Source organism: Heteronotia binoei, chromosome 15 (genome assembly GCF_032191835.1).
Source record: "Heteronotia binoei isolate CCM8104 ecotype False Entrance Well chromosome 15, APGP_CSIRO_Hbin_v1, whole genome shotgun sequence".
In the NCBI taxonomy this organism is placed as follows: Eukaryota; Metazoa; Chordata; class Lepidosauria; order Squamata; family Gekkonidae; genus Heteronotia; species Heteronotia binoei.
Window position 1 is genome coordinate 42,359,726 of NC_083237.1, and position 27,970 is coordinate 42,387,695.

General features: G+C 43.3%; 1 protein-coding gene across 1 annotated transcript; it reads right to left on the bottom strand.

Annotated features, from left to right (window-relative positions):
* Window positions 1-627: 627 nt before the first annotated feature.
* LOC132583588 (cytosolic phospholipase A2 gamma-like) lies at window positions 628-27,723 on the bottom strand. Its single transcript, XM_060255212.1, has 16 exons — window positions 27,466-27,723; window positions 26,649-26,759; window positions 23,463-23,605; window positions 21,943-22,141; window positions 20,239-20,347; window positions 19,069-19,209; window positions 18,002-18,055; window positions 16,488-16,547; window positions 15,401-15,520; window positions 13,841-13,966; window positions 12,757-12,792; window positions 8,435-8,533; window positions 4,925-5,071; window positions 3,799-3,953; window positions 1,868-2,036; window positions 628-795 (listed from the first exon to the last, which is right to left on the bottom strand). The coding sequence occupies exons 1-16, from the start codon at window positions 27,487-27,489 to the stop codon at window positions 635-637; spliced, it is 1,854 nt and encodes a 617-aa protein (XP_060111195.1). The 5' UTR covers window positions 27,490-27,723; the 3' UTR covers window positions 628-634.
* Window positions 27,724-27,970: the final 247 nt, after the last annotated feature.

Genomic DNA, 27,970 nt, shown 5'->3' on the forward strand with positions numbered 1-27,970 from the left:
TCAATGAAATGTAGTGGAACTGAGGACCAGATGACACTGTGGGCGTTTTCGCACTCACCTTCACGTGGCGCGACCACCCTCTTCACGCCGGAGGATCTGCAGGGATTTCACATAAGAAGCGCCGGAGCAGCCAAAAGAGCCGGCGACTTCCGTCGCAAAAGCCGCTCAAACGTTTTCCTGCTTCTTGGCGGTTTCCGTTTGAGCGGGTTTCGCGACGGAACTTTCTGGCTCTTTTGGCTGCTCCGGCGCTTCTTATGCGAAATCCCTGCAGATCCTCCGGCGTGAAGAGGGTGGTCGCGCCACTTGAAGGTGAGTGCGAAAACGCCCTGTGTATATTTTACATATAACATGGCATAGCAGCGTCCCTGTTACAATCCATGAACTGATTGGTCAAAGATATGGCCTGCAACAATTTCCAGTGTTTACAGTGACATTTCCCCCCAGCCTCTTTGATCATTGAACTTCCTTATGACTGTGATTGCCCAATGCATGCTGTATACTGAACCACACAGGAAATGATTGGAGGTATGCTATGGTTTAAAAAATAACACAAAAGGAAAACCAACTGACTGCCCCCACCTCCTTATTGTAAAAACCAGCCTTTAAAGCATTAGTTAAATTGGAAGTGATTTGTTTAAGCACGTTGTGAACCCATAGTACGCTTGATCTCTTCCTCAATCTTCTGCTTAACGTTGATGATATTTATCTTGGCTGCAATTATGAGCTTTTCGATTTCTTCACGGCTATAGTTCCTTTTGAAGGTGGAAAATTGGTCACTGTATTCTTTAATTTTCCCTAAAAATGAGGATGTAAAATAATCTGGGATTATTGTGGATCTCACAAATTTAGCTCTCCTTAATGCATTTACTTGGAAATTAATCTGAGATGCCTTCCACATGGCGCCAAAGGGTGCCTACATTCTGGACGTGGCAGCAAATGGGGTGGCAATGGGCAGGGAGACTGCAACACCCCTACCCCAATGCTGCTCACTGTGATCCTAGCCCCTCTGTAGTATTGGAACAGAATCAATCAGGGGATGACAATATCCTATGAGACCCCCATAGCCTGGCAACCCTCTATTCCCCTCACCTAAGCTGTAGTATAATGCTCAAAGCACCTTGATTCAGCTGTCAAAAGAGAAATAAGCACATTATTGCCAAAAAGAAAAGAAAAACTTAGCTCTGCCATTTTGAAGGTGCAATATATTAGTACTATTGCTTTAAAGAAAAAAGCCCCACAGCACAGAGTGGTAAACTGCAGTACTGCAGTCCAAGCTCTGCTCACAACCCGAGTTTGATTCTGGTGGAATCTGGGTTCAGGTACAAACCTCAAAGTTGACTCAACCCTTCCATCCTTCTTAGGTTGATATAATGAGTACTCAGCTTTCTGGGGGTAAAGTATAGATGACTGGGGAAGGTGATGGCAAACCATCCCATAACAAAAAGTCTACCAAGAAAATGTCATGATGTGACGTCACTCCATGGATCAGTAATGACTCGGTGCTTGCACAGGGGACTACCTTTACCTTTATTATTTTAAGGATAAATCCCAGAAAGGAGAAGCTGACGTCTTATGACCGTAACTGGAGGAGGAGTTAGTGTTACTGAGGTCTTGTTGTGGTCTGTTCTCTTAGTTGACTGTTCTGTGCCAATAAGCACAGTGCTTGTAACCACTACTTGCCTCCACTACTGATCTTTCCCCCTTCCTAAAGACATAACCAAAAGTGGAGCTTAGGACTATTCTCTCCATCCTTTCACATGGAGGCTCATCCCACAATCATAACTTTCACGTGCACGTTTGGTCTGCAATCACCCCACCAAATCCAGTCAATTCAAAATGCTCTGTATCAACCCTCTTCACAAGTTACCTGGGCAGTTCACTTCATTGAACAGTGGGAAATGCATGACCGTTACGCCATTATCTCCTCTGAAGATGTAGCAGTCTCTTGGATTCTCTGTGTCATTCAGTTCTTTTTCATCAATTCTGGGAAATGGGATTCTTAGTTTTTCACAGTAGTTAATGGTTTTTTTGAGGGTCTGAACAAACAAAAAAAAGGAGGAAGGCAGTCTCAGTTTCATGAGGAAACTGCCAAATCCACATATCAGTGAATTAAGATGCTTCTTATGCTGCATTTAGGAACTCTTCCTATAACGCTGAACTAGCAGGTGATATAGGAGGACTCCATCCCCCTACTGCTTAAGGAATGCCAGAAGATCAAGGTTAAATAGGAGGCCATCACACCTACCATCAGTCCTGTGTACTTAATCAGAATGTAGATCTGTGCTGAAAGCTCCTCCTCTGGGATCAGACATTTTTGATATATGCAGATTAGTGCAGAAAGGAGCATATGGGGCACCTACTGCTAATACCAAGTCAGAAAGGGACCTTATAAAACAACAGTGCACTACCTCATGTCCCTCTCCCCCAAAACTCAGGGGCACCTAATGAAGTTGATGAGCAACAGGGTCAGGATGAACAAAAGGAAACTCTTCTTTATTCAGTAACTAAATGATGGAATTCACTGCCAGCGGGTGAAGTGATGGCCAAGAACACAGATGGCTTTAAATGGGATTAGAGAATTCATAGTCCATCAGTGGCTACTAGCCATGGTGACTAAAAGGAACCTCCATATTCAAAGGTTTAGTAAGTCTCTGAATAATGACTCTTGGAACAATGAAATCTTAAGCAGAATAACACCCTTCTATTTCCACTGCAGTCAATGGGCTTAGAAGGGTAGATGTCTGCTTAGTATGGTGGGATTCAATCACTGGTGAGAAAGGGAGGAATGATCTCATTTGACCACCCTAAAAGTCTATATTAGGGATTGTGGGACCTCTCATGGACAAAAAGCTATATGGGATAGAGGCTGCATAATGAGGAGAAGTAGGCGAGATTAAGAGAAAAAGCAGGTTTTATCCAACTCAACAGCCTCTGCTGATGCTGCTACTACATTGTGTTGCCAGTCTGGTGTAGTGGTTAAAAGCATGGACTCTTATTTGGGAGAGCCAGGTTTAATTCCCCACTCCTCCACTTGCAGCTGCTGGAATGGCCTTGGGTTAGCCATAGCTCTCATAGGAGTTGTCCTTGAAAGGGCAGCTTCTGTGAAAGCTCTCTCAGCCCCACCCACCTCACAGGGTGTCTGTTGTAGGGGAAGAAGTTAACGGAGATTGTAAGCAACTCTGAGTCTCTGATTCAGAGAGAAGGGTGGGGTATAAATCTGCAATTCGTCTTCTTCAGCCCCCATCCCCAATGAAGCCAATATCCCATATAGGGCTATAATGCTAGAATTATGGTTATTCTATCTTCATTTCCTCATTGTCTCTCTTCTCAGTGTTTGATTATTGCAGACACCTTAGGAACAGGGGCCAGCCTATTTTGTTTTATACAAAATACCATTTATATAGATGGAATACTGTATATGCAGTACTGAAGAGAGACAATGAGGAAATGAAGAGAGAATAACCACAATTCTTTGAGGGGTTTGATGCTATCACTGTGATCCTTTTTGTTCCATTCTTTTTTAATTGTGTTTTTAATTTGTTCAATTCAACCTTATTTCTATGTTGACAAATATATACATCATTCAGTACAAGCAGTTTAAACAGAAATGAGCATGAAAGTAAGTACATTTTACAGGAATAATTCAGCATGTAGCATGAAACTGGTATAAAAATATGCACTGCTTTGGTCTATGCATAGGAGAAGCAAAATCAAAACAAACCTTGGGAGAATTGAACCAACAGGGCTAAGGTGCTTGATAGCATCCCTTACATCTACTCTTTCATCAGCTTGGCTTACCTCAAAAGGATCCCCAGAGCTGAAATCAAAAGAGAGGAAGAGCTTGACATTTCTCTCAGGGTGCAACATAAGTGGGTAAGCAGTGTTTATGGCCAAACCAGCATCAATCAGATTGAGGACCGGTTCCTCCGTCAAGGCAGGAGAATTAACAGAAGCTAACAATATTAAAGGAAACAGAGATTTAGTATAAAATCACATGAGTCTATTGTGTTTAAGTATTGTCCCCTGTATTCTAAGGGGCACCCTAAGGAGGTAACATTTTTAGAAAGTACTATAAGGCCATGCTGTTTGGGAGGGACATTTAATGAGCTTTTATAATTGAAGGAATTTTCTGTGAAATGTCATTAAAATTATTTGGGAGGCGCTATGGAACAGTCATAGAGCATCAACTTGGCATGCAGAAGGTTCCTGGTTCAATCCGTAGCGTTGCCAGTTAAAGGAACTAGTATAGTGGTGGCCAAACTGCGGCTCAGGAGCTACATATGGCTCTTTCACATGTATTGTGTGGCTCTTGAAGCCCCCACCAGTCAATTGTCTGGCTAGGAGAATGCATTTGTCTCTTTAATTCACTTAGCCAAGCCATCTGGTGACTTGGAGAATGCATTTAAAGTTGCTTTTTTCCCACTTCTCCCTTCCCCATATATCTTCCTTCCTTCCTTCCTTCCTTCCTTCCTTCCTTCCTTCCTTCCTTCCTTCCTTCCTTCCTTCCTTCCTTCCTTCCTTCCTTCCTTCCTTCCGCCTGCTTTCAAACATTTGATTTTCATTTCTTGCATCTCTCAAACTTTTATTCTATGTGGCTCTTATGTTCTCAAGTTTGGCCACCTCTTAACTAGCAGTAGACCATGTGAAAGATTTCTGTCTGAGAGAGCTGCTGCCAGTCCAAGTAGACAATACTGGCCTTGATGGATAAAGAATCTGATTCAATATAAGACAGCTTCATGATTTGCTCAATTATTGTGGGTTTAATGGGACAAATTGTAAGCTGCCTCAAGCCACAAAGGGAAAAGCAGGATATCATTGTTTTTAATAAATATGACACCAAGAAATAAAATCCCGATGGCCTATGGAACATCCACCTTCAGCCCAGGAGTACAACAGTATCAACATAGATGCAATGTATGCTCACAGCATTTATACAAGAAGTTGTTGACAGTCCCCCATGTCCACGACAAAAGGCAGGAATAAGTCTTTCTCACCACGTTGACAAATCGTAAGAACTTAAAGCCAACATTGGCCGCTACAAATGAGAAAAGAGAATTCCACAAATCAGAGTCTGAAATCTACAGCTCCAAACTAGGTTTCAGCTTCTGAAAGACAATATTCTGCATTTCCAGTATCAGAAACTATAAAAAAAAAAAGTTTTGAGCAGGCCTCAGATTCAGTGGGAGCTCACAGGAGCACAGCTCCTGAACCATTCTGAGAGTTCCACCTCCTCCCTCTGAGAGTTCCACCTCCTTGTCCATTGACTAGTAGGTGCGGCTGCATAACAATACCTGGATGTGCTCCACCACCTATTTTTCTACAAAATGACCCCTGGTTTTGAGAATAATTTTTTTCATGCAGATGGTCTTGTTGGTCTGCAGTGGAAGAGCTAGATTTGAATCCAGGAGCGCCTGAAGGATCAACAAGATTTCCAGGGTATAAGCTTTTGAGAGTCAAAACTCCCTTCATCAGAAATATGGCTGACTGTCTACTGTTTATCTATGCTTTTTAATGCCACCTATCCTCCAAGCAGCTCAGGGTACATACTTGGTTCTTCCCCCATTTTATCTCCACTGCAACCTTGTGAAATTGTGACTAGCTCACGGTTACCTCATGAGCTTCATAACAGAATGAGGATCTGCATTCAAATTCAGCTTCTTGTTTTATTTACCACAATAAAATATGGCCTGTCTTGTTGATCTGATCTTAAATCTCCACAAGTCAACAGAAGGATTCTGTTTTGGGGGCCATTTTTCCCCTAGGGGTTGTTATTAGTTTGCCTTAGGTTACTTTTGCTTGTACTATGGAGCTGTATCTTGAAAAGCTGACACCACTAGGGTTGCCATTCTCCAGGTTGGGCCTGGCGATCTCCCACTTTTACAACTGATCTTGAGCTGGCAGAGGGCAGCTCCCCTGGAGAAAATGTGCTGCTTGAAGGGCACGTGATGTAATTAGTAGACTGATCAAAGCCACCAAATAATGCACCGTCTTTCAGTTTGCAAAAATATGAGGATTGTGTACAACTAGGCTTCCCAAACCTCCCACCCTGGCTGGGGACCCCCGGATTCACAGCCTCTTTTCCCGCTCTCCAAAAAAATGGAAGCGGGGGGAGGGGAGGAGCAGCGGCGCCAAGGAGCGTGGTGAGCCTCGAGTCCGGGTCCTTTGGAGGCTGCTGAGCCTGTCTCGGAGGAGCAGCAGCTAAGGTGAAGGTGAGAAGAGGCGGCAGCAGCACAGCGGGCCGCCGCCGCCACCTCTTTCCCCGGCTCCAGGCCGGGGGTGGGGGTGGGAGGGAAGGTTAGGGGTGGGAGGGAAGGTTGGCTGACGCTGCCAGCGCCTCGCCTTGACCTGGGAGTGGGAGGAGACAGCCTCCTGGCGCAACCTGTCCCCCACTCAAAGCAGAGGCAGCCAAACGTGCCTCCTCCTCCTCGCAACAGGGCCGAGCTTTGCAACCCCCTTTTCCCACCCTCCCCGGGGCCTGAGGAAATAGGTGGGTACAGCAAGAAAGAAAAAAAGAGCATTGCAAAAAAAGAGGCAGGGGGGGAAAGAAGCGCCCTCCTCGGCGGTTCGCGCCTTTGCAATGCCGGAGGAAGGCAGGCGTGTTTTTTTCCGTTTGTTTGCATGGAGCGGCGGGGGGGGGGGGAGGCAGAGATGGCATTGCAGCAGTGTGTGTGGGGTGCAATGCCCGAGGGGGCGTTGCTCTTGGGCCTGTTGTGGGGCTGCCCCCCCTCCTCCTCCTCCACCCGGTCCTGGTTTTTTTTTTTTGCAACCAGCAGCAGCTTGCCCAACATGATCTTTCTCGCTTTGCTCTCTCGCTCTTCCTCATGGCCGCCTGCCCGAGGCGGGGTTTCAGATTTAAAGGACAAGCTGCCCTTTTCAGCTTGGAAGAGGAGGAAGGGGGTGGGCGATGGGGGCTGTGTGTGGGTTGCAAAAGAGCAAGGGGAGGGGAGCATTGGGTCGCCCCCCTTGGCTTCCCTTGGCAAGCGCTGGAGGAGAAAAGGCGGGAAGAAAAAAAGATACACCCTTTCCCACAGGGTTACCAATCCCCAGGCGGGGGCAGGGGATCCCCCTCTCCCCAAAATACCCCCCTAAGTTTCAAAACGATTGGACCAGGGGGTCCAATTCTATAAGCCCCAAAAGATGGTGCCCCTATCCTTCTTTATTTCCTATGGAAGAAAGGCATTTTAAAAGGTGTGCTGTCCCTTTAAATGTGATGGCCAGAACTCCTTGGAGTTCAATTATGCTTGTCACACTCTTGTTCCTGGCTCCACCCCAATGTCTCCTGGCTCCACCCCCAAAGTCTCCTGGCTCCACCCCCAAAGCCCCCAGATATTTCTTGAATTGGACTTGGCAACCCTATGTACAACACATAATAAACAATACAATAGTGGTGCTAGGGCCTTTTAAAGTAACAGAAACCCCATTAAGCTTCTCATTTCAGTGTGAACATCGGGAAAGAGCACAATTTTCACACTGAAATGAGAAGCTTAATGCTGTGATTAGAGAATGTAGAATGGGGTTCCTGAATAATTGAGCCATTAAACTGAAGAAGGAATTGAAACGTCATTAAAATCTAGAGATGTCTTTTAAAGAAAGCAGCTGTGTTGAAGCTACGTTCCTCAGGAGCTCCCACCTTATGAATTTCAGTTGGACTGTTTCCAAGTTTGGACTTATATCTATTCATTTGGGGACAGAGTTTTTGGCCCCCTTGGGGTTTCTCTTGCTTTAAAAGGCCCCAGGACCGCCAGCCTCTATCATTATTGCATTGTTTATTATGTGTTGTACACAATCCTTGTAATATATTTTTGTAAACTGAAAGATGGTGTATTACTTGGTGGCTTTGATCAGTCCCCTGGAGAAAATGGCTTCTTTGATGGGCGGACTCTATGGTATTGTGAACATGCTGAGGCCCCTCCCCAAACTCTGCCATCTCCTGGATCTACCCCCAACGTCTGCAGGCGTTTTCCAATCAGACCTACAACTTTGTTTTGGAGTTCAATTGTACTTGTCACAACCTTACTCCTGGCTCCACCTCCACAGTCTCCTGGCACCACCTCTAAAGTCCCCAGATATTTCCTGAGGTGGAACTGGCAACCCTAATTTTTAAGGACATAGAAGGTCTGTGAGGAATCCCTGTGATTATCTCTACTCTTTTCCAGGGCCGATTGCTTTGAATATAAAACTACCCTTTTTTATTTTATTTTTTCTTCCATCCCTGAAGTCCTTGATGGTTTGTATGTTCTGCATCCATTGTGAAAGAAATCCTGAGAAGGCAGGATATTGGCCAGCAGAGAACCCTAAGCCGAGAGAACAAACCCAAAACAACACCTGCAGCCATGTTGTTATAGCCAACTCATTTTACGACTGCCATTCTACATACACTTACATTGCATAATCCCATTGAAGGTATTACAGCAGTGCCCAATAGTAATCTAACCTTCTGTTGGCTTTTCTGTTGGTTTTTCTGAGGGAGGTTTTCCCCTTGGAGTCAGCTGATCACCTTCTTTGCTTCCAGAAGAGACTGCTTGACTGCCATCTGTATTGGGAAACAAACAATGTGACTTCACTTCACAGGGCAGGTTTCCTATTTCAACAAGCAGCAGTGTAGAACAGCTCATTTGTACCTCCCTCGATGAAGACACAAGAAAAAAAAATGTGCAAGTTAAACTAAGTTTTGTTAATTAAATGAGTGATCTACATCAAACTATTCCCTTCACTTTCAAAGAATGGGCTAAAAAAAAGCTAGCCCATTGGCTAGCAGCATTAGCGTTGCCAATTCCCAGGTGGGGCAGGGGATCCCCCGGTTTAGGGTCATCCGAAAGCAGAGGATGGTGGGGGAGGGAAATGTTTGCTGAGCATTATTCCCTATGGAGATCAATTCCCATAGGGTAAAATGGAGAATTGAAGGACTTTGGTGGGCTTTTTTTAGGTAGAGGCACCAAATTTTTAACAGAGCATCCAATGCATCTCCTCAAAATACCCTCCAAGTTTCAAAGGGATTGGCCCAGGGGATCCAATTCTATGAGCCCCCAAAAAAGGTGCCCCTATCTTTCATTATTTCCAATGGAGGGAAGGTATTTAAAAGTTGTGTGGTCCCTATAAATGTGATGGCCAGAACTCCCTTTGGAGTTCAATTATGCTTGGCACAACTTTGCTCCTGGCTCCACCTCAATGTCTCCTGGTTCCATCCCAATGTCTCCCGGCTCCACCACAATGTCTCCTGGCTCCATCCCCAAAGTGGGGGCAGAGCAGGCATGCCTAGAGGCAGGCTCTGCTCCCTCTGTGAAGTCTTCGCTCATGTTCGAGCAGGGCTGAGCGTGGGTCGTTCACTCCTGCGTTGCACGAGGCCGGGGGTTGGATTTCGCACCTGTTTGGAGCCGCAGCGGCGAGGAAAGCAGAGTGGAGCTTGATGGGATTCAAAGCGGCGGTTTGGTGTTGGCCGCATAGTGTTTACACGGCTGACATTTTTTGCGATCTCACCCCCCCCCCCCCCCCCCAATACACACCGGCCATTTCTTTGCTTGCAGGGAGGTGTAGGTGGTCTTGTTTAAAGGGAGCTGTTGGGGACGTTGTGTTGCCTCCATTGGTGGCAGCCCCCCCAACACCGTTTTTTATAAAAAAAAGAAAAGAAAGAGGAAGGGAACCCCTTCATGTCCCTGTGGGTGAGCTTTGGGGGTGACGGGGGTGTTGAGATTTAGTCATTGTGGGGGAGAGTCCTTGCACTGGGCCACCTGGCAGCCTTTGGTACTTTTACTTTCTGTTGCCGGGGCAAATTAGTGGCCATTTTTGGGTACAGATTCTTCTTTCCCATTGTGAATGGTTCTGATGTTAGCTTTTCTTCCCCTGTTGCCGGGGCAAGTTGGTGGCCATTTTGAGTGGGTCTGGTGTTAGCTTTTCTTTCCCTGTTGCCGGGGCAAGTTGGTGGCCATTTTGAGTGGGTCTGGCTGTTAGCTTTTCTTTCCCTGTTGCCGGGGCAAGTTGGCAGCCATTTTGAGTGGGTCTGGCTGTTAGCTTTTCTTTCCCTGTTGACGGGGAAAGTTGGCAGCCATTTTAGATCCTGGGCGGCCATTTTAGTGGAGGCTTGGGTTGTGCTTTATTAGGCAGCCGCTCTAGGGCAGCCTTGGGTGCCTGGAGTTTGGTTAATTGCTGCTTGCGCCTGTAAAGCAAGCTTGTTAACGGATTTTACTGCCTTGATTAGCCATGCCTAAAGGACAGGGCAAATCTAAGGGCAAAAACCCTGCGCCGAGACTGCAGCGGCCTGTGCCTAAGTGTTCAGCACCTTTGCCTTCCTCATCTGATGAGGAGGATGGCTTCTTTGAGCAGTCTGTTTTAGACAGAATAGCAGCCTTGAAGGGTTCGTGTAGGAAGAAGATGGTTTTATTGGGTGATCTGGTCTCTAAGGCAGATGTGGGCTGCTAAGAAGTGCTTCCAGGAAGAAATTCTTAACCGCTTGTCTTCCCTTGAAAGCAGGTCTTCTACGGACAAAATGGAGGGTGTGCCCCTTCTTCCAGCGGAGGTGCCAGACGTGGATGCCGTGCAGAGTTGGCAGTTGGGTAGGGGTGAGTTTGCACAACACAAACTCAGCTTGGCCCTGGGGGCCGTGGGGGCAGTCTGCCACCTTGGGGCTGGTTGCCAATAGCCAGCCTGCAGCTTTTACTAATCCCCAGCCTTGAGCTTGGGGTATTAACCTGGCTGGCCCTTGGGATCCATGGGAAGGCCTGCCCGGCCAGTTCCCAGGAGCGTCTGGAACACCATATGGTGGCTGGGGGGTTTCTTATCCTTGGGGTCCACCATATTCTGCTGTGCCAGCTAAGGCTTTACCTTTTGGTGATCTGGCCTTATCTCTTGTTGATCACTTGTTGCCGGCTACTAAGGATAAGATACTGAAAGGGGAGTTTATGGACCTATTTTCTTTGCTCTATAGGGAGCTAGAGAAAAAGGACAAAGAAGATTTGGATGACCGGGAAAAGGAAAAAATTAAAAAGCGTAAAGTGGATAGGACTTGGGCAAATTGGGTGCCCGGGTTTATTATTTACGCTGGAATTATTGTCCGGTCGCAGCCATGGAAGGCCACAATCAGTATGGGGTCAGGTGTGTGTGTCGGAGTATGAAATGCTGCTCTTTCACGCCGCCTCTCTTACGGCATTCTTCAGGGCCCTTCGGGTGAGTGAGCTAGTGGGTCAGGCCAAACGGGATGTTTCAGGGAGGGCCTTGATGGTCTAAGACCTTCTTCTGGCTCGCGGATCTGTATATGTTACAGTTCGTCGTTTCAAGACCGATCAGCTGTAACAGGGGGGCACTATTAGTTTGGGTTCCTGTTCTGATGTCGAGATCTGTCCTGTAGTGGCTTTAACAAGCTACATGGTTGCTCGTGGTTTTGGTGACGGCTTTTTGTTCCGTCACGGGGACTGTAGTCCCTTGATGAAGTATCAGTTTTGGACTGTGACGTGCAAGTCCTTGGCTATGCTGGGCCTGTCGGGAGTTAAGTTTGGCACCCATTCCTTCCGTACAGGAGCAGCATCTACTGCGGCTACCCTAGGGTATTCCCCACCTTCCATTCAGAAGCTGGGTAGGTGGCGCTCCTCAGCCTATAAGGGCTATGTTTGCCCTTTTGCACTGCAGTAATTGGCATGGCGTTATTAGGGCTATGCTATTCATCGTTTCTTCTTTTCTCAGGTGCTGTGGTCCATGCAGAAAGATGACACGTCCTCATATGTGAACACAGCTTCGTGTTTTGGGCTGCCCATCGGGCCAGGAGGACATCGGCCAGGTCACAGCTGGGGCTCAGAAAGTGGGCCACCATTGAATGGCATGGACAGCAAGGTCTCCATTGGTCAGGCCTATTGCCCCTCTTGTTTGAAGATGTGCACGTGTTGCCACCACATGTTGTGGTGATACATCTGGGTGGTAATGATTTAGGGCTGCTCAAGGAAAAAGCCCTTGTGTTACAGGCCAAAGATGACTTTAGAGTCATCAAGAGGCGTTGGCCGCAGGCTTTGATCATGTGGTCAGCCATGATCCCACGCCGGGTATGGCATGCGGCTTGGGACCCATGGGTGGTTGAGAAAGCTCACCGCAAAGCCAATTTGGAAATTAAAAAAGCCCTCGAGGGGGGTTTGGGTCACTTTCTTCCTCACCCTGGGATCCGGGCTGATTGTGCTGATTTATATAGGAATGATGGCGTACATCTGTCGAACAAGGGTAATGATGCCTTTTTAGAGGATTTGAAACTCGGGCTTAAGGAAGTGTTAGACTTTTAGTCGGTGCAGCTGCTTAAGCAGAGGCTGGGCTTCATGGTGGCTGGGTTTTGGCCTAAATTTCCATTATGCAGCTTGGTGAGCACTTGTAGCACCCCAGTTTTTGGGGCAAGGGGTCTCACTAAATCATTCCTGGACCATGCGGGACGGTTGAGTGATGAAGCAGACTGCCTTGGGTTTGCATGGATTGATTCGTCCACTAGCCATGCTGTTGGGGGTTGGAACTCCAGGGCATACCCTTCGCTAGGCCGCCTGGGTATGAGTCGTGCATTTTGGCCAGACCTAGGGGCTGGGTGGCTCGCCCATCATGTGGCAGGGGAGGGGTATTTCATCCCCTGGCCCTGCCATGCTGCCTGTTATGTTATAGCCCTTGTGTTATTGTAATAAATAAAGAAAGTGGCCCTTTAATACCCAAACTCTTGTGTCCAACTCTTCCTTCCTTCTGGGGGGGGGGCACAATAAATGAAAAGTCAATATGGACATATTAATTTCAGTAACTTACCTTTCATTACTTTCATAGGTTTGTCCACTACTTTATCTTAAAGAGGGGGAAAAAAGAAACCAATAAGAGAGATTGGAATACAAGACTCCCAAATTTAAGTCCACCCAAAGAAATTAAAAGCCAATATGAGAATGTTGATTTTAGTAAATGCCTTTAACTACATCCATTGGTTTTTTCAGTAGTTTATCTTATCCAAATATAATTATCTATCAACCAAAAATATTGAAGCACAGTATGAAGGCAATATTAATTTCAGCAACTTACATTTAATTGTTTCCATAGGCTTGTTCACAATTGTGTCTACTACTTTATCTTAAAGTTTAAAAAATTAGAAAAAAAAACAAGAAAAAATAAGGCGATCAGATCCAAATATAATTCTCTATCAACCAAAAATATTGAAGCACAAGAAAAAGGCAATATTAATTTCAGCAATTTACCTTTAGTTACTTTCATAGGTTTCTCCACAACCTTGTCCACTACTTTATCTTATAGGGGAAAAAAATAAGAAGTTCAGAATAGGGGCTTGGCTTGGGGACACCCAGATCCAAGTTCAGATTTTTCACTGATCTTCTTCAGGTCTGAGGCCAGTTCTATGTTATTTTTATGTTCCTGTTTTAAGGTTTGCTCGGGTTTTTTAATTGATTAGTTAAGGCATTCATTGTAAGCCACCTGAAGGAGGAGTCAGGAGAGGCAGCATAAAAAAATCCCCTAAATAAATGAGTAATGCCCCACACAGGGAAAGTGATAGACTATGATTGTTATGCCAATGTTGATTAAGGGTGGGATATAAGTCTAATGAATGAAAATAAATAAATAAATAAATAACCTTTAATGACTTTCAAGGGCTTGCCCAGAATAATTTCCACTACTTTGATTTCATAAAGCAACAAAGAATAAGAAAAGTGAGATACATAAAATCTTGAAGACAATATTCATATTTCATTTTTCAGGACTGGTTTATCAGTAAAAGGAAATGAAAATCATTTGGTACCACAACAGGCTATTTTGAAGTCACACCACTCTTGCTTGTTCTTTGAGAAGAGCTGGTTCTTGAAAAAAAATGTAGGGACAGTATGCTACTTGCCTCCAAAATCTGACTCCAAAGTTTTGCCCAGCCCAATACAGTCATTCTTTCTTTTTGTTGCATCTGAAGAAGACCAGGTCTTGCGCATCTTTCGGACCATTTCATAGCTTTTGGTGGTCTTGGGGGCTTTGTAAAAGATGAATTGTTACAATGGATTAAGGCAGAATACAAAACTAGGTCTTGCAGGTAGCAAAGGCAATACAGTTAAAAGAAATGAAAGAGGATGAATTTTCAGGTTTTGTCTGCACATAGACACACAGAATAGTGGGGGGGGGGGGGTTTCTCTGTGTATGGAAGTTTTAGAATTATACTGACATGCACACACACCCTGCAAAATGAAGACATGAGACAACCAAACTTGGGTTAAACTAGCTGATAAACTGCTTCCTCAGATATAATCTTACTTTATGCGCTGGATGCAACTGGGCAGCCTGCAGCTATTCATATTTGATCAGCTCTTACTCTGGCTCCAAGCTTAGCCTGTGATATCTGCCAGGCAGCCTTTTAAAAAAAAATCCCTGCCTGTACTGTGCTGAGAGATGCCAAACTTCATCCCCTTCCCCAAAATGCTGTACAAACAACTAAGGGTTTTGTTGATGCAGGTCCCCCTTTGCAACCCACTACATCAGCTTACAATTCCAATTACAACACACACAAAATACAATGAAACTTCATGGAACCTCCTACCCAAGAAAATGTCTGCATCTTAAACTCCATTTAAACCCATCCCAAATAAAATGGAGCCACAGTGCCTCTTAATAGCTTCTAAAAGTAGTGTCCCATGCCCCATCATCTCTAGGAGGCCATTTCACTAGGAATAAATTACTACAAAGAAAAACAAGTTCTAGTGGACACCAAACATGCCATTCTAAATGAGGGAACAATTATATATGATCAGTTCTTTTAATGCGAAGCCAATGCCAGAACAAGTTATAAATATTATATATTACAAATGTGCAAAATGATGGGGTGAATTTTTTTTAGAAGAACAAAGAGGAGAAAAAAAAGTCAAATGTAAATGTGCATAACCTGAAAGTATATAATTTGCTGTTACATGCAAGACATAACATTTGGGAAACTTTCAAAAGGAATAGGCTTTGACTTAGTGGTACAGCACCTGCTGTACATGTAGATGGTGGCATCTCCTGAAAACGCCACAAATAGAAGCTATCAACAGGATAGACCTTTGTCTACCAGAAAGATCTGTGAACCACTGAGAATCATAATAGACAATACAGAGCTCAGTTGACCAATGGGCTGACTCAACGTGTTCTTGAACATGCTGATTAAGCACAACTGACCAAATCTTTGATGATGTGCTGATTTTTTCAAAACAAAGTGGGAGACTAACTACTAGTAGAATTTGAAGAGATGACTCATACCAAAAGAAGGGTTGTGTAGAAGAAGCCCTAAAGTGTGTTGTCTACTGATCCACTGTTGGTGCTACAACCTTAAAAACAGCCCCAGGGATTTAGCCTTGATGTCCAGGAATACTTTTATATTAGAGCATTCTTTTCTCCATTACAAAGCAAGGAAAATTTGTGTCCAAAGTCCACTTACTGTTCAGGAGCTTTTCAAGGCGGTCAAAAAGTGCATCCACTTCTTTGCCATCTACTACACGCAAGTGTAGCTCCACAACACACTGATAGGCTTGGTAGAATGTGCTAACAACCTGAAAATCTTGAAAGTGAAAAACAGCAGGAAACAGGATTACAAATACTGGCCTGCTTTCATCTTATCTTTATTAACCATTGTAAAATAATAATTCTGTCTACAATACACTGAAATCGATGTATCAGGCCAATAATCTCATCAGTCACCAATCCAGCAAATTTGATGAAAGCTATCCCAATGTATAATGGTTAGATCCCAAATTTCTGTTCTGCTATGAAGCATTCCTTTGTTGCACAGAGACTTCCTCTTCTGTTGGAGCTATTAGGTGTAAATATGTTTTTAACTTTGTATGGGATTCTTTGTTTTCAAGCTGTACCACATAAAATTTTGAAGTAATGCCAAGATACCACAACGTCACTTCAAAATATTGCTATATTAAATACTGGTGCTATAATGGTTTTGAAGAGTTTAAATACAGGATATAGTACGTAGAGGGTTGAATAACAGTAAGGTTTTTTACCTAATCTTGCACAATTCCTCACTTTACTACAGACCCCATCCCACATGGCTTTTGTGTATGCAGTTCTGGTGATCCCCAATATAGCTTTTTTTTGGTAGTTCAAGGAGACCCTTCAGTTTCACACCCAGAAAAACTGGTTGGATTCAACACAGAGCCTTGAGATGGGAAAAGGTAAGACCCATGGAAGACTAGCTATAGTTATCCCCAGCATAACATTTTAAAAAAATGTGCCTGAAGATAGTCATTTTTAACACTATCGGAATCCAAGTTGAGGTGCAATTAACTCAGTTCCCTGAGATATAGGTAAGCTCTAGACAACTGAGTTAGATCAAAAGCTTCTCTTTCTCCAATAATAAACCCTTCATCTGATGCAAGAAGACTTCCACCGGTATAGGTGGCCTTCCACCTGTGGAACACCTCACTTCCATAAGTAAGAGTTTATGGAGATGACCAAGATGTCATACAGTAGAGAAAATAAATCTGAATGAGAGAAGGAAGATATTAATGACTTGCCCCAAGTTTCATCATCTCTAGCTCTCGATCTGTTCTGGTTTGGAAATAAACCTATGGAATCTGAAAAGAGAAATACATACATTCATAGGTATGGGGACCTGTGTTTCCTATACGGCAACAGCAAAATTACAAGAAATATAATGCCAGTGAACATACCATTTAAATTACTGAATTCTCCCTTCGGGCTTTGGCCAAAACATGTTTCAGTTATCACAGACCCCTTTATTACCAAGTAGCTTAATTGTCCAATATGCTGTACACAAATCCTGCCAGCAGTCTATTCAACTGCCCTATAATCCTAAACAGAATAATTATCACTGAAGCCTCTGTGGTAATCTCTTTCTTAAAACTAATCAATGGCTGTTTTCCCACTTACCTTACCCAGGAGCGACGTCCCTCTTCACCGCGCTGCGTCTGCGCGGATTTCGCACAAACTGCTGCGCAGCACCAGGAAGAGCCACGTAGTCCCGGGGCTTTTGCGTCGCAAATGTAAACCGCCAAAAAGCAGTTTGTGCGAAATCCGCGCAGACGCAGCGTGGTGAAGAGGGACTTCGCTCCGGGGTAAGGTAAGTGGGAAAACGGCCAATATGTTAAAAGCTGTAAGAATGGAACCCATGACTTCTCAGTTCAGTGCTCAGTATCCTCACCACCACAATACCCTGGTCTTTACAACAAGCAAGGGTTCATATTACCAAATCTTTACACTGCTGGTAAAGCAGGTGGTGCGATCAACTTGCTGCTAGTTTGTTTTGAGGAAGTAGATGCCTAGAAGATGTCCAGTATTGTCAGAGTTCATCATGACAATTTGGATACTTGATGCGAGTTTTTTCCTGCAGATCCAGAAATATAATATAAACACAGAAGCCTGATTGTGTTTGCATGTATGTATGTATAAAGCCCTGTGGTGCAGAGTGGTAAAGCTACAGCAGGGCTTTTTTGGTAGAAAAAGCCCAGCAGGAACTCATTTGCATATTAAGTCACACCCCTGACTCCAAGCCAACCGAAACTGCGTTCTTGTGCATTCCTGCTCAAAAAAAGCCCTGAGCTGCAGTATTGGAGTCCAAGCTCTGCTCATGGCCTAAATTCGATCCCAGCAGAATCTGGGTTCAGATAGCTGACTCAAGGTTGACTTAGCCTTCCATCCTTCCAAGGTCAGTAAAATGAGTACCCGGCTTGCTGGGGGGAAAGTGTAGATGACTGGGGAAGGCAATGGCAAACCACCCTGCAAAACATCTGCCATGAAAATATAGCGATGTGACGTTATTCCAGAGTCAGAAATGACTGGTGCCTTCAAAGGGGATTAACTTTTAGCTTTATGTGTAAAGCTGTATTTGTTTGTGTGTTTGTGTGTGTGTGTGTGTGTATATATATATATATATATATATATATATATATATATATATATATATATATATATACACACACACACACACACATATAGGTTCCAGAAATCCTTCCTGACTGATATTGTCTCATAGCCTCTGACTTTTGCCTTTGACACAGAGAAGCAGTACCTGTTATAGACTCAATAATTTCTTTCTCACTGCCAAGGGCACTTCCCCATAAACCTGTAAATAAAGAAAAAATGGCATCAATAGCTTTTCTCATTCACCTGCCTGCACTGAAGGATCAGAGTTTATAATTTTGAAACATACTTTGCATTCTTGAGATACACTGGGTTAAAGCTGGCTGGATCCAAACTTTCAGCTGTCAATATAAGTACCTGAAACCTAGGTGTGACTGAACAAGTCAGTTTTGTACTTAAAATGGCATTCAGTGTCTAAAGTGGGGAAAATAAAATCTAACTTATGCTTTAGACAGAAAGCTTATGTCATATCTAAGCCCCATGACTGAATCTGTTATGCTGAATCTGATACAATGTGAGAATTATGGATATATTCCAAGTTTTGAGGGGCCTTGGAAAAAGATTACCAGGGTTTCCCTCAACTTTTCTGTCCCCTTTTAGGACCCCTGCTCACATCTTTTTTTCCTGTCCACTCTCAACAGCCACTTGTGCACCATTTCCAACAACAGTGAGTGGTGAGTGCAGCTGGGAGGGCCACTGCTGTGACCATCGGGAGCACTGCTTGTATCACCTGTGCACTGTTCTATGGCAGCAGCTGAAAAGCCAGGAGCACAGGAGGTGGAGCATTTGCAAATAAGCAGGTGGATGGCAGAGGAGACTGGGGTGGGGGTGGGGGGGGCAGTGGCAGTAGGCCCTGCCAGAAGCCCCGGACTCCAGCCAGCATTTTCATTCAATCTTATCAGATTCTCCTCCTTCCTACAGTCCCAGCCTATTTGACTTTGATCTATGCAGATCACAGGATCACCAGTACAGCCTTTCTGAGTTGTCAAAAAGGACCTCCTCCCTTCCCCTCCACCAACAGAAAATTTAATTGGATCTAAGCCAAATATTAGACCATATGTATGTGGAAAGCATCTGCTCACAAGCAGATGCTTTCCACATACATATGGGCTAATCTGGCAAAATACAGATCCCGATTATCTTGCCAAAACATGTATATGGGTTTGGCATGCTCAGAGTTCCAGCCTATCTAGAAGCAAGTTGCAAATGATGTACCCTGTAGATAGCAGATGTTTTTCTGCTCTTTCTCTTCTTTCAGTTGGCAGTTTTCGAATACACTCCCAAAGTATCTGATGTCTACATATGCTCCTAGGCCAGGAACTCCAACTTCATGTGGGGTAAATTCAAACCAGGTGCCTGGAAAAAATGAAAGAACAAAGTGCTAATGAGAAGTGTGCAAGCAAGAATGAGCAAAGTGAAGTACAGATAAAACTGCCACCCACTTCCACCTGAAACAGAATCCAAAGCTAATTTGAAGAGTCACAAAGATAGATCAAGCTGGGCAGCCATGTTGGTCTGAGTTAACAGAACAAAGTTAGAGTCCAGTGGCACCTTTAAGACCAACAGAGTTTTACTTAAGGTGTGAGTTGCTATGTGCAAGCACACTTCCTCAGACAATGAAATGTAATTAGAAATAGCAGTTCTACATATAGAGGGTGGATAGTAGATTAGCATGCAAAATAGTGATAATGTTTTTAAAAGATGAAAAGAACAACAAGCTTGGTGTACGGTTGTCATCTGTTTGAGTTTAACTGTGGAGGGTGAGGAGATAATATAGATAATAAATATGTCAGAATTGGAGACTGATGTCCCCTTAATGGTCAGTCATAAGTGGGTGAAATGTCTGTGGTGAATTTGAGGATGGTTGTACAGTTTCCAGCAGGACAGGTGACATGGTATAGCCCAATCTCATCATATCTCAGAAGATAAGTGGGGTCAGGGAGCTCATCAAGGAAAGCTCTGCAGAGAAAGGCAACGACAACCCATCTTTGCTTCTCACTTGCCTTGAAAGCCCCTTGCTGGGCCACCATAAATCGGCTGCAGCTTGATGGCACTTTGCACACATAGTACATTTTTCATAACATTACAGAAGAGGGTATGCTTTTGCACATACCCCATTGCTCAAATATTATCATAATTGCTGTTGCATAAATACGCAGATCTACCAATTATCCATGATTCCATTCATCTGTCTGGGGAAAAAATGGTTTTATTTCACAGCTTCTTGGTATGATAAACCAGACAAATGTAATCACTTGCCCCAAACTCTTTGAACATAGCATATAATAAATTCAGTAAATATTATAATAACTGGGTTCTACTCTATTCACCATTGGTTAGCAAAAAACCTTAATAGGCTGGTTCTCGTCTGTCTAAATATATTACCTTCATTTTGTTCATGGTAGGTGTTTTTGTCCACAGCCGCATAGATAGGATAGGGAACTCGCCCTCTTTCCGCAGGCACTTTATGTGTAGAAAGTTCAGCCTCATCCAACTGAAAATGAATGGATTCAGTTAATTTAATTGAGTAAAGTGTGTTTCTCAGCCAACTGGAACATTCTCAGTCCAGCCTCTGGAGGGGTATGTTATAGAGGCTAATTGGTATATCCAGCCAACTTCAGGCCCCTGACTACCATCACCTTTTATTTTCTTGCATAATACCCCACCTTTCTGTTCTAGGGTTGCAAAACTGCAGATGGGGCCTAGAGATCTCCCAGTACTGCAGCTGATCTGGAGACTGCAGAGATGAACTCCCCTAAAGAAAATGACTGCTTTGGGGGATGGGCTGTATGGCGTTATTCTCTGCTAAGGTCCCTTCCCCTCAAACTCCACCCTCCAAATATCCAAGAATTTCCCAATCCAGAGTTGGCAACCCTATTCTAGACATCCTCAGGACCTAATATAGAAATAATACAAAAATAAAAATCTATTACAATTATTTAAAATGCAATTAAATAAGATAATTAAAATAAATGATAAAAGTAGATTAACTAGAATCTGTTTAAGCTACTTCATAAACAACTTTGAATTGTTCTTTTCCTTGCTGGAAGGTGCCATAAGGGTAAGTTCCTACCTCTGCAATTTTGGAGACAGTTGCATAGCAACAGAATAGGACTATGCCAGAATACATAAGAGATCATATTCTTGAGCGCCAAGGTTATGCTAGAAGACCCTGCTACGAGAAGTATCATTGTTGCACAGGTTTGTAGCAATGAAGGTATAGTAAAAAGTGCTAAGTACTTTAGGTAAATGGATATATATATTTAGCCAAGGAGTCATTTGGGAGATTGAGACAGAACCCCTGGGAGGCATTATTGTCTGGTTGCTTTTTCTGGATATCAGTTAGCGGCTGGAAGTAACATCACACTGTTCTAGGAATTCCTAGAAATTCTATGTGGTTTGGCAGCATTTCTAGGGTTTTGCCGCAGGTGAGGTAACTGACAGCACCCTCCCATGCCCTTCCCTCCACAGAATCCCACTGGATGCCAGCCGTGACTGGCAAACCTGCTATTTTTCGTAAGCAGGCCTTGAATTCAGCAGGAGCTGACAGGAGCACAGCTGCTGACCCTTTCTGAGGGCTCCCCCTCTTCCTCCCCACCTACCTTGTCCATTTAATAGTAGGTGCAGCTGCATAACAATCTTGGAATTAGGAGAGCGGGCAGCCAGTCAGCCACCAGGAGCTTTACCACATCCCCCACAGCCCTCATTAACCCCTGGAGAAGCCCACACCACCTTTTCTCCACTTCTTGTGTGATTTTGGGCAGTGGGTGGCTTGCTGGTCTTTTGACTGGGGGAGGGGGGGCAGCCCAGGAGAGCCCCAGGTGAGCGAGGCCTGCTTGGGCTGGCTGGATCTCTAGCCAGCCCAAGCAGGCTTTGCTCGTCCACACCTCTCCTTTCTTGCATCAGGTTGCTTTTGGCTGGTGGAGGGGAGGGGCAAATGCTAATGAGTTATGCTAATGAGCTCCACCACCTATTTTTTTCTACAAAATGACCCCTGTTCGTAGATATGGATTTTCTTTCCATTCTTCAGGGAATTTTTTTTTTCTAACCCCACTGAGTTTGGGGATGTGCTTTTTGCTCCTTGCTCACCTCTGTTAGCAACTGATGGACAATTATATAGGACCAAAAATCAGTCAGAGAGTAGTTTTCTTCATCTGCAGCATCAGCTACAGCTCCTGTTCCCTCTTTCACACTCCACTTGTTTTGGGCAAGCTTATCAACTTGAAGTTTTTCCAAGGACTCTATTTTCTGTGGCCAGTCATCATATTTGTAGATGGATGACATACACCTTTTAGTGAAACAGAACAAATGCGCTTAACATTATAGGCTTTGATTATAGATATCATAATTGATATAAGCCTGCAAGCTGGGGCACTTGGATTGGCGCTTCATCAAATGACCTTTTGAGCCCAGGGACAGCCTCAGCTTTTGTGTGTGTTGGATTTCTGCCCTGCTACTGTGAGCTGAGTCAACTGATTGACTGCCAAAAGTTCATGTGGTTTGGATGGCAGTGACCAGTTGCCAAAAATTGATCTGTGTTGATGTCACTGGTATGCAGTTGACCATGGCAGCAGAGCAGAATCTCCATATGGGCTAATGAAAAAAGACAGCTGGCACCGTCTCAATGGATTGTGGAAGTAAACCTCAGTTCAGATCATTCATCAAAAGAGAACAGATTTAAAGAAGCTGGTCTTATACAGTCTATAAATGAAAGTAATGTCTGTCACAGAGTTGAAATTATTACTTCTTTTTTATCCCACTGTTCCTCCAAGGAGGTCAAGCGAGGTGTACATCATTCTTGCACTCAAATTTACCCTCACAACAACTCTGTGTAGTAGGTAAGGCTGAAAAAGAAGGACTGGCTAAAGATCACCCAGCAAGCTTCCAGGGCAAAAGGAGGATGTGTAACCCAGGGCTCACATAAGCTACCCCAGCATTCTAACAACTTCACTATGTGCTGGAATTGAAAGGTTGATACCAATTTAAGCCTCTGAATAACAAGAAAAGATTTTCTGTTTTAATGAACAAATGAACACTTTTGTTATCTCCTTCAAAAGAATCAAGGGATGTGACCTAATCTGCAGCTGAGTTCCTGCTGGGATTTTTCTAAAAAAATAAAAAAGCCCTGCAGACTATCCCCAGTGAATCACATTGATGTGTCATTATGTTCAATTCCTTATGCAGAAGCATATCTCAGGGACTCAGTCAAAGGCTGCCATACCCCCTTCCAATTTTTCAGCCAACATTCATGGAGAAAAAAGCGGACATGGTTTTTAAGTGGAGATTCCATGTTTGGGGGTGGGGTGCAGTTGGAAATGGAATGCTGAGTGAGATGGTCTGATATAGTTGTACAAATAATTCTATGTTCTTAGGGTTTTTCATAGAAAAAGTCCAGTAGGAACTTATTTGCATATTCAGCCATACACCCTGACATCACCTTATTTTGTGCAGGGCTTTTTTGTAGAAAAAGTCCAGCAGGGACTCATTTGCATATTAAGACGCACACCCTGACACCAAGCCAGCTGAAACTGCATTCCTGCGAGTTCCTGCTCACAAAAAGCCCTGCTCTTAGTAAATGTCAATTCTCGCCTCCAGCATTCTGTACTTACCAGGTAGAACCCGACACTCCAGCTAGATATGTAATACAGTCCAATATATTGCTCTTCTTTAACTCCACCAGTGTCCCATAAAGGGCAATCATTGCCCGCAGAGCTCCCCCCGATCCCAGGATTGCAATATTGGGCATTTTGTTCTGTTGGAAAGAAAAATAACTTAATAAGGATTCTCTGTCCTACCTGTTAACCCAAAGTTCTCTTTCTTTTTAATACATATGGCAAATGTCTAGTAATTTCCAGTCAAGAAAAAGGATAACATTCCATAGTGTTCAACCACAACGTATCTTAGCTTGAAATGGAAATGAATTAAGCAGCAAAATCATATTTACCATCAATTTATACATGTGGATTCAACTTTGATCATATACAAACAGTTGCTCATACAAATGTACCTTTGCAGATTTACTTTCTATAAAAGTATTGCTGTAGTACTAATTTGATCATGGGTTGGATTCAACCAACTTTTCTGTTGGTGAAAAAAATGGCAAATAGAGTTCTCTTTAACCCCTCAAAAAGGCTGTGCTGAGGATCATGAGCCCTGCATGACAAAAACCATGTGGATGGGAGCTGGAGAATTAGGCATAATTGAGTAAAAAGGTGGCTTGATACAATCTCATATCTTTATATTGGACCTTGGGAGATATTAAGTCCCATGACTGCAGCATAGCCTTTTTGGGTGGGCAAAGGAAACTCTCTCCTCCTTTTTTCACAAGGATAAATCTGGTTGAATTTCATCCATTATTTCCTAAGTGATGCTATCTTGTTATTTTAACGAACAAAAATAAAGAACAGGATTAATTTGGGTAGAATTACATTGTTGCTGAGTTAGAACATATACTAGAATGTGCATTAATAATGCTAACAAAGAGTAAAAATTAATGCATTTATTGTGACATCATAGGGCAGAGCCCCCTTCATTGGATGCATGAAAAGAAAGTCACATCTTACAAAGGAGAATCCAGTTTGTGAAAATGTATGCCGCAATAACAGTGAAATCTTTCTAAACTTGTGGACTTCAATGGGAGTAACTCTGCTTAGGATGGCACTGTTAATTTGTTAACTGTCAAGATTGGATCTGATGAGTCCTCCTTGGAAGATGAAGATGTCATAATGGCTGATCCCATGGAGGTTGACACCATGGAAGTCACCAAGGTTCAGTTACTGGATTTTAGATTAAATTTAAAACTGTTTTTTAAATGCTTTTTAAAAAGTATTTCAAAATCCTCCAAACGTTGTATTTTTGTGTTTTTCCTTTTGTATATCTGGCTTAAGAATCACAATAACAATAAAAAGACATGCAGCCAGCCATGAACCAGAAGGTCAGGTGACCCATGAGCGGAAGTAATGCACAGACACTGGGAATGTCAAGGAACCCACCGAGGGGACAAACCTCTTGTCTGGAACCCAGTGGTCAACCCAAGAACCCTAGGGGCAGAGAATGCAGAAAGCCCAGGTGGATGCTCTGCTCAGACAGCAGAGTGCATTATCTGGCTGCCCAGGCCTCTCCACTGTCTAAAAGGCTTCATCTCAAGGCTTCACAGAACACAGGACAAGGACCTTACGTAAGTGTTTGCAGACTTTAGATCATAGGTACAGTTGGAAGCACTAACTCCTATAAATAGCTTCAGTTCAGCTCTAGCTGTTGTGGGATCAGTGGTTCTGATAATTCTTCCTGGGTGCAAACAGGATGTTAATATTTGTGATCTTCTGGATTAAATTCTGTATAATTTAGAGTGTAGTGAATGATTTCCCCAAAATAATAATATTTCGTAGTAATCCTCTGAATATTCCAATTTTATCTGACATTCTTTTGATGGCTGATTGAATGTGCTTTCAATACTTGCTATATGATGGTGCTCAATAGCCAGCATGCTGTGTTATTTAGGATTGTACAAGCATCATTGGTGTGAAATGATATTTGTGCCTTACATAAGAACATAAGAGAAGCCATGTTAGATCAGGCCTATGGCCCATCCAGTCCAACACTCTGTGTCACACAGGGGCCAAAAAAATTTATATATATATATATATATATATATATATATATATATATATATATATATATATATATATATATATATATATATATATATATATATATATATATAGACACACACACACTGTGGCTAATAGCTACTGATGGACCTCTGCTCCATATTTTTATGTAAACCCCTCTTGAAGGTGGCTATACTTGTGGCCGCCACCACCTCCTGTGGCAGTGAATTCCACATGTTAATCACCCTTTGGGTGAAGAAGTACTTCCTTTTATCCGTTTTAACCTGTCTGCTCAGCAATTTCATCGAATGCCCACGAGTTCTTGTATTGTGAGAAAGGGAGAAAAGTACTTCTTTCTCTACTTTCTCCATCCCATGCATTATCTTGTAAACCTCTATCATGTCACCCTGCAGTCGAAGTTTCTCCAAGCTAAAGAGTCCCAAGCGTTTCAACCTTTCTTCATAGGGAAAGTGTTCCAGCCCTTTAATCATTCTAGTTGCCCTTTTCTGGACTTTCTCCAATGCTATAATATCCTTTTTGAGGTGCGGCGACCAGAACTGCACACAGTACTCCAAATGAGACCGCACCATCGATTTATACAGGGGCATTATGATACTGGCTGATTTGTTTTCAATTCTCTTCCTAATAATTCCCAGCATGGCATTGGCCTTTTTTAGTGCAAACACACACTGTCTTGACATTTTCAGTGAATTATCTACCACGACCCCAAGATCTCTCTCTTGGTCAGTCTCTGCCAGTGCCTTCGGCAGTGTTTGAGTGTTTATAGCAGTGGGGATTTAATATTTGAACTGAGGCCAAATGCAAAGAACACTAAACCAATCAGTCTACTTCTGAGCAAAACCCATCTTTTTTACATTCAGAGTTTAAATTTCCATTTACACATTGAACTGTTTGATGGAAAAGCTGGAATCTGGGCACATTTTTAATGTCTTTTTTTACATTTCAATGTGTCAATATATCAATTGCTTTATTTAAACACATGCTAAATCCTGCAAGAATGTTCCCTCCTAATTAGAATGAGCTCATGGGATCATTTGTAAACATGGAAAAGATACCATGTGGAATGGGATTGCTATAAATTGGCTGTGACTTGATAGTACTTTACACAGGCACACAGTCTTGTTGCAAAGGACCTTTGAGGCAGACACATGAAAAAAACTGTACCACATCAGCTGAGATTCCAAGCTTGGCAAGCCCCTTTTTCACTGCTTCTCTTCTATAAGCCACAGCTTCTTTTTCACCTGCTGAGAGGCTCTTAGAGAGCCGGATTTTCCCCTGTCAATATGCACAAAACAGGTATGAGAAAAATGCACTTATGTTGCCAAACTAGTATAGCAAAACAATTAAAGGGACCACTGTGTAATGATAACAAATAGAAGATAGCATGCCATCTATGCAGACTTAGTAGGTTGTCAATGTCATTAAAATGTATCTACTATTTGTATTAATGCATATAATTTTACTGGCAAAGTAGTAAGCAGCAGATAGCATGCAGCAACATCACCTAGGAAAACCAATATCCCAGAAAGGGGCAATTAACTTAAAGACTGATTCCAGTTTCTGCACAGTGGCTGGCATTGCCTTTTTCTCAGACGACAAGGGATTGGATCCAGACAGCTTTTTTGTGCTAGATCTTGCTCAATTCTCTTTATTATAGCCCCTGTCACACCTGTGTGTGTGTATGTTTTTGCCCAATGCAAGTCCCATGATTCCCCAGCATTGCCTTGTTGGGGGGTCTAAAGGGATTTCTTCCTCCCTTAGCACCAGCAGGACAATAGGCAGGATCCAATCCATTGTCTTTTACTTTGGAGGTCTGAAATGCTTCAGTCCTGACTCTTGTTCACCTGCCTGAGTGTTATATTGGAGTGGCACAGAAGCATTGTACAGACAAGTCCATGATTGATTATCATATACACAGCAAGTAGAAGAGCAGTGTTATAGACAAATAGTGTTTTTAATGCTATAGAGAGGCTCAGCTTACCTTCCCAGCTGCATTTCTGTCCATCTTCCTGTTTTCTTTAAGTTGATTTTGCACTCCGGATAGGCAAAACAGAAGTAGAAGATCCTTGAGTGGTTAGGGTTTATATTATCTGGCCAGGCAGATGCTTGGGTTGTCTCTCTTTTCTCCCTTGTCTCACAACAGAGCAATTAAAGCCCAGCTGCATGAGATTGTACATTTCATCATTCCCTTCCTGACACTGGATGACACTAGTTGCATAAAGAAAGCAGGAAGGAACTTTATTGGATAATACGATCTGACGTTTGATACATTGCTGTTATTCCCAGCTCTCTAACCATAACAGTTAGATGATTTATGATGACACCTTTGGAAAGCTTCAGCTGCTTAGGAGAGCCCAATTTTGCTGAGGGTAGGAGGTGGAGCCCCAACCTCAAGGCACACTGATGGATTGACTGGGATTTGTAGTCCACCAGTGAGAACTTTGAGTGGAAACACAGTAAGATCACTTAGGTCTGTTTTACACCAA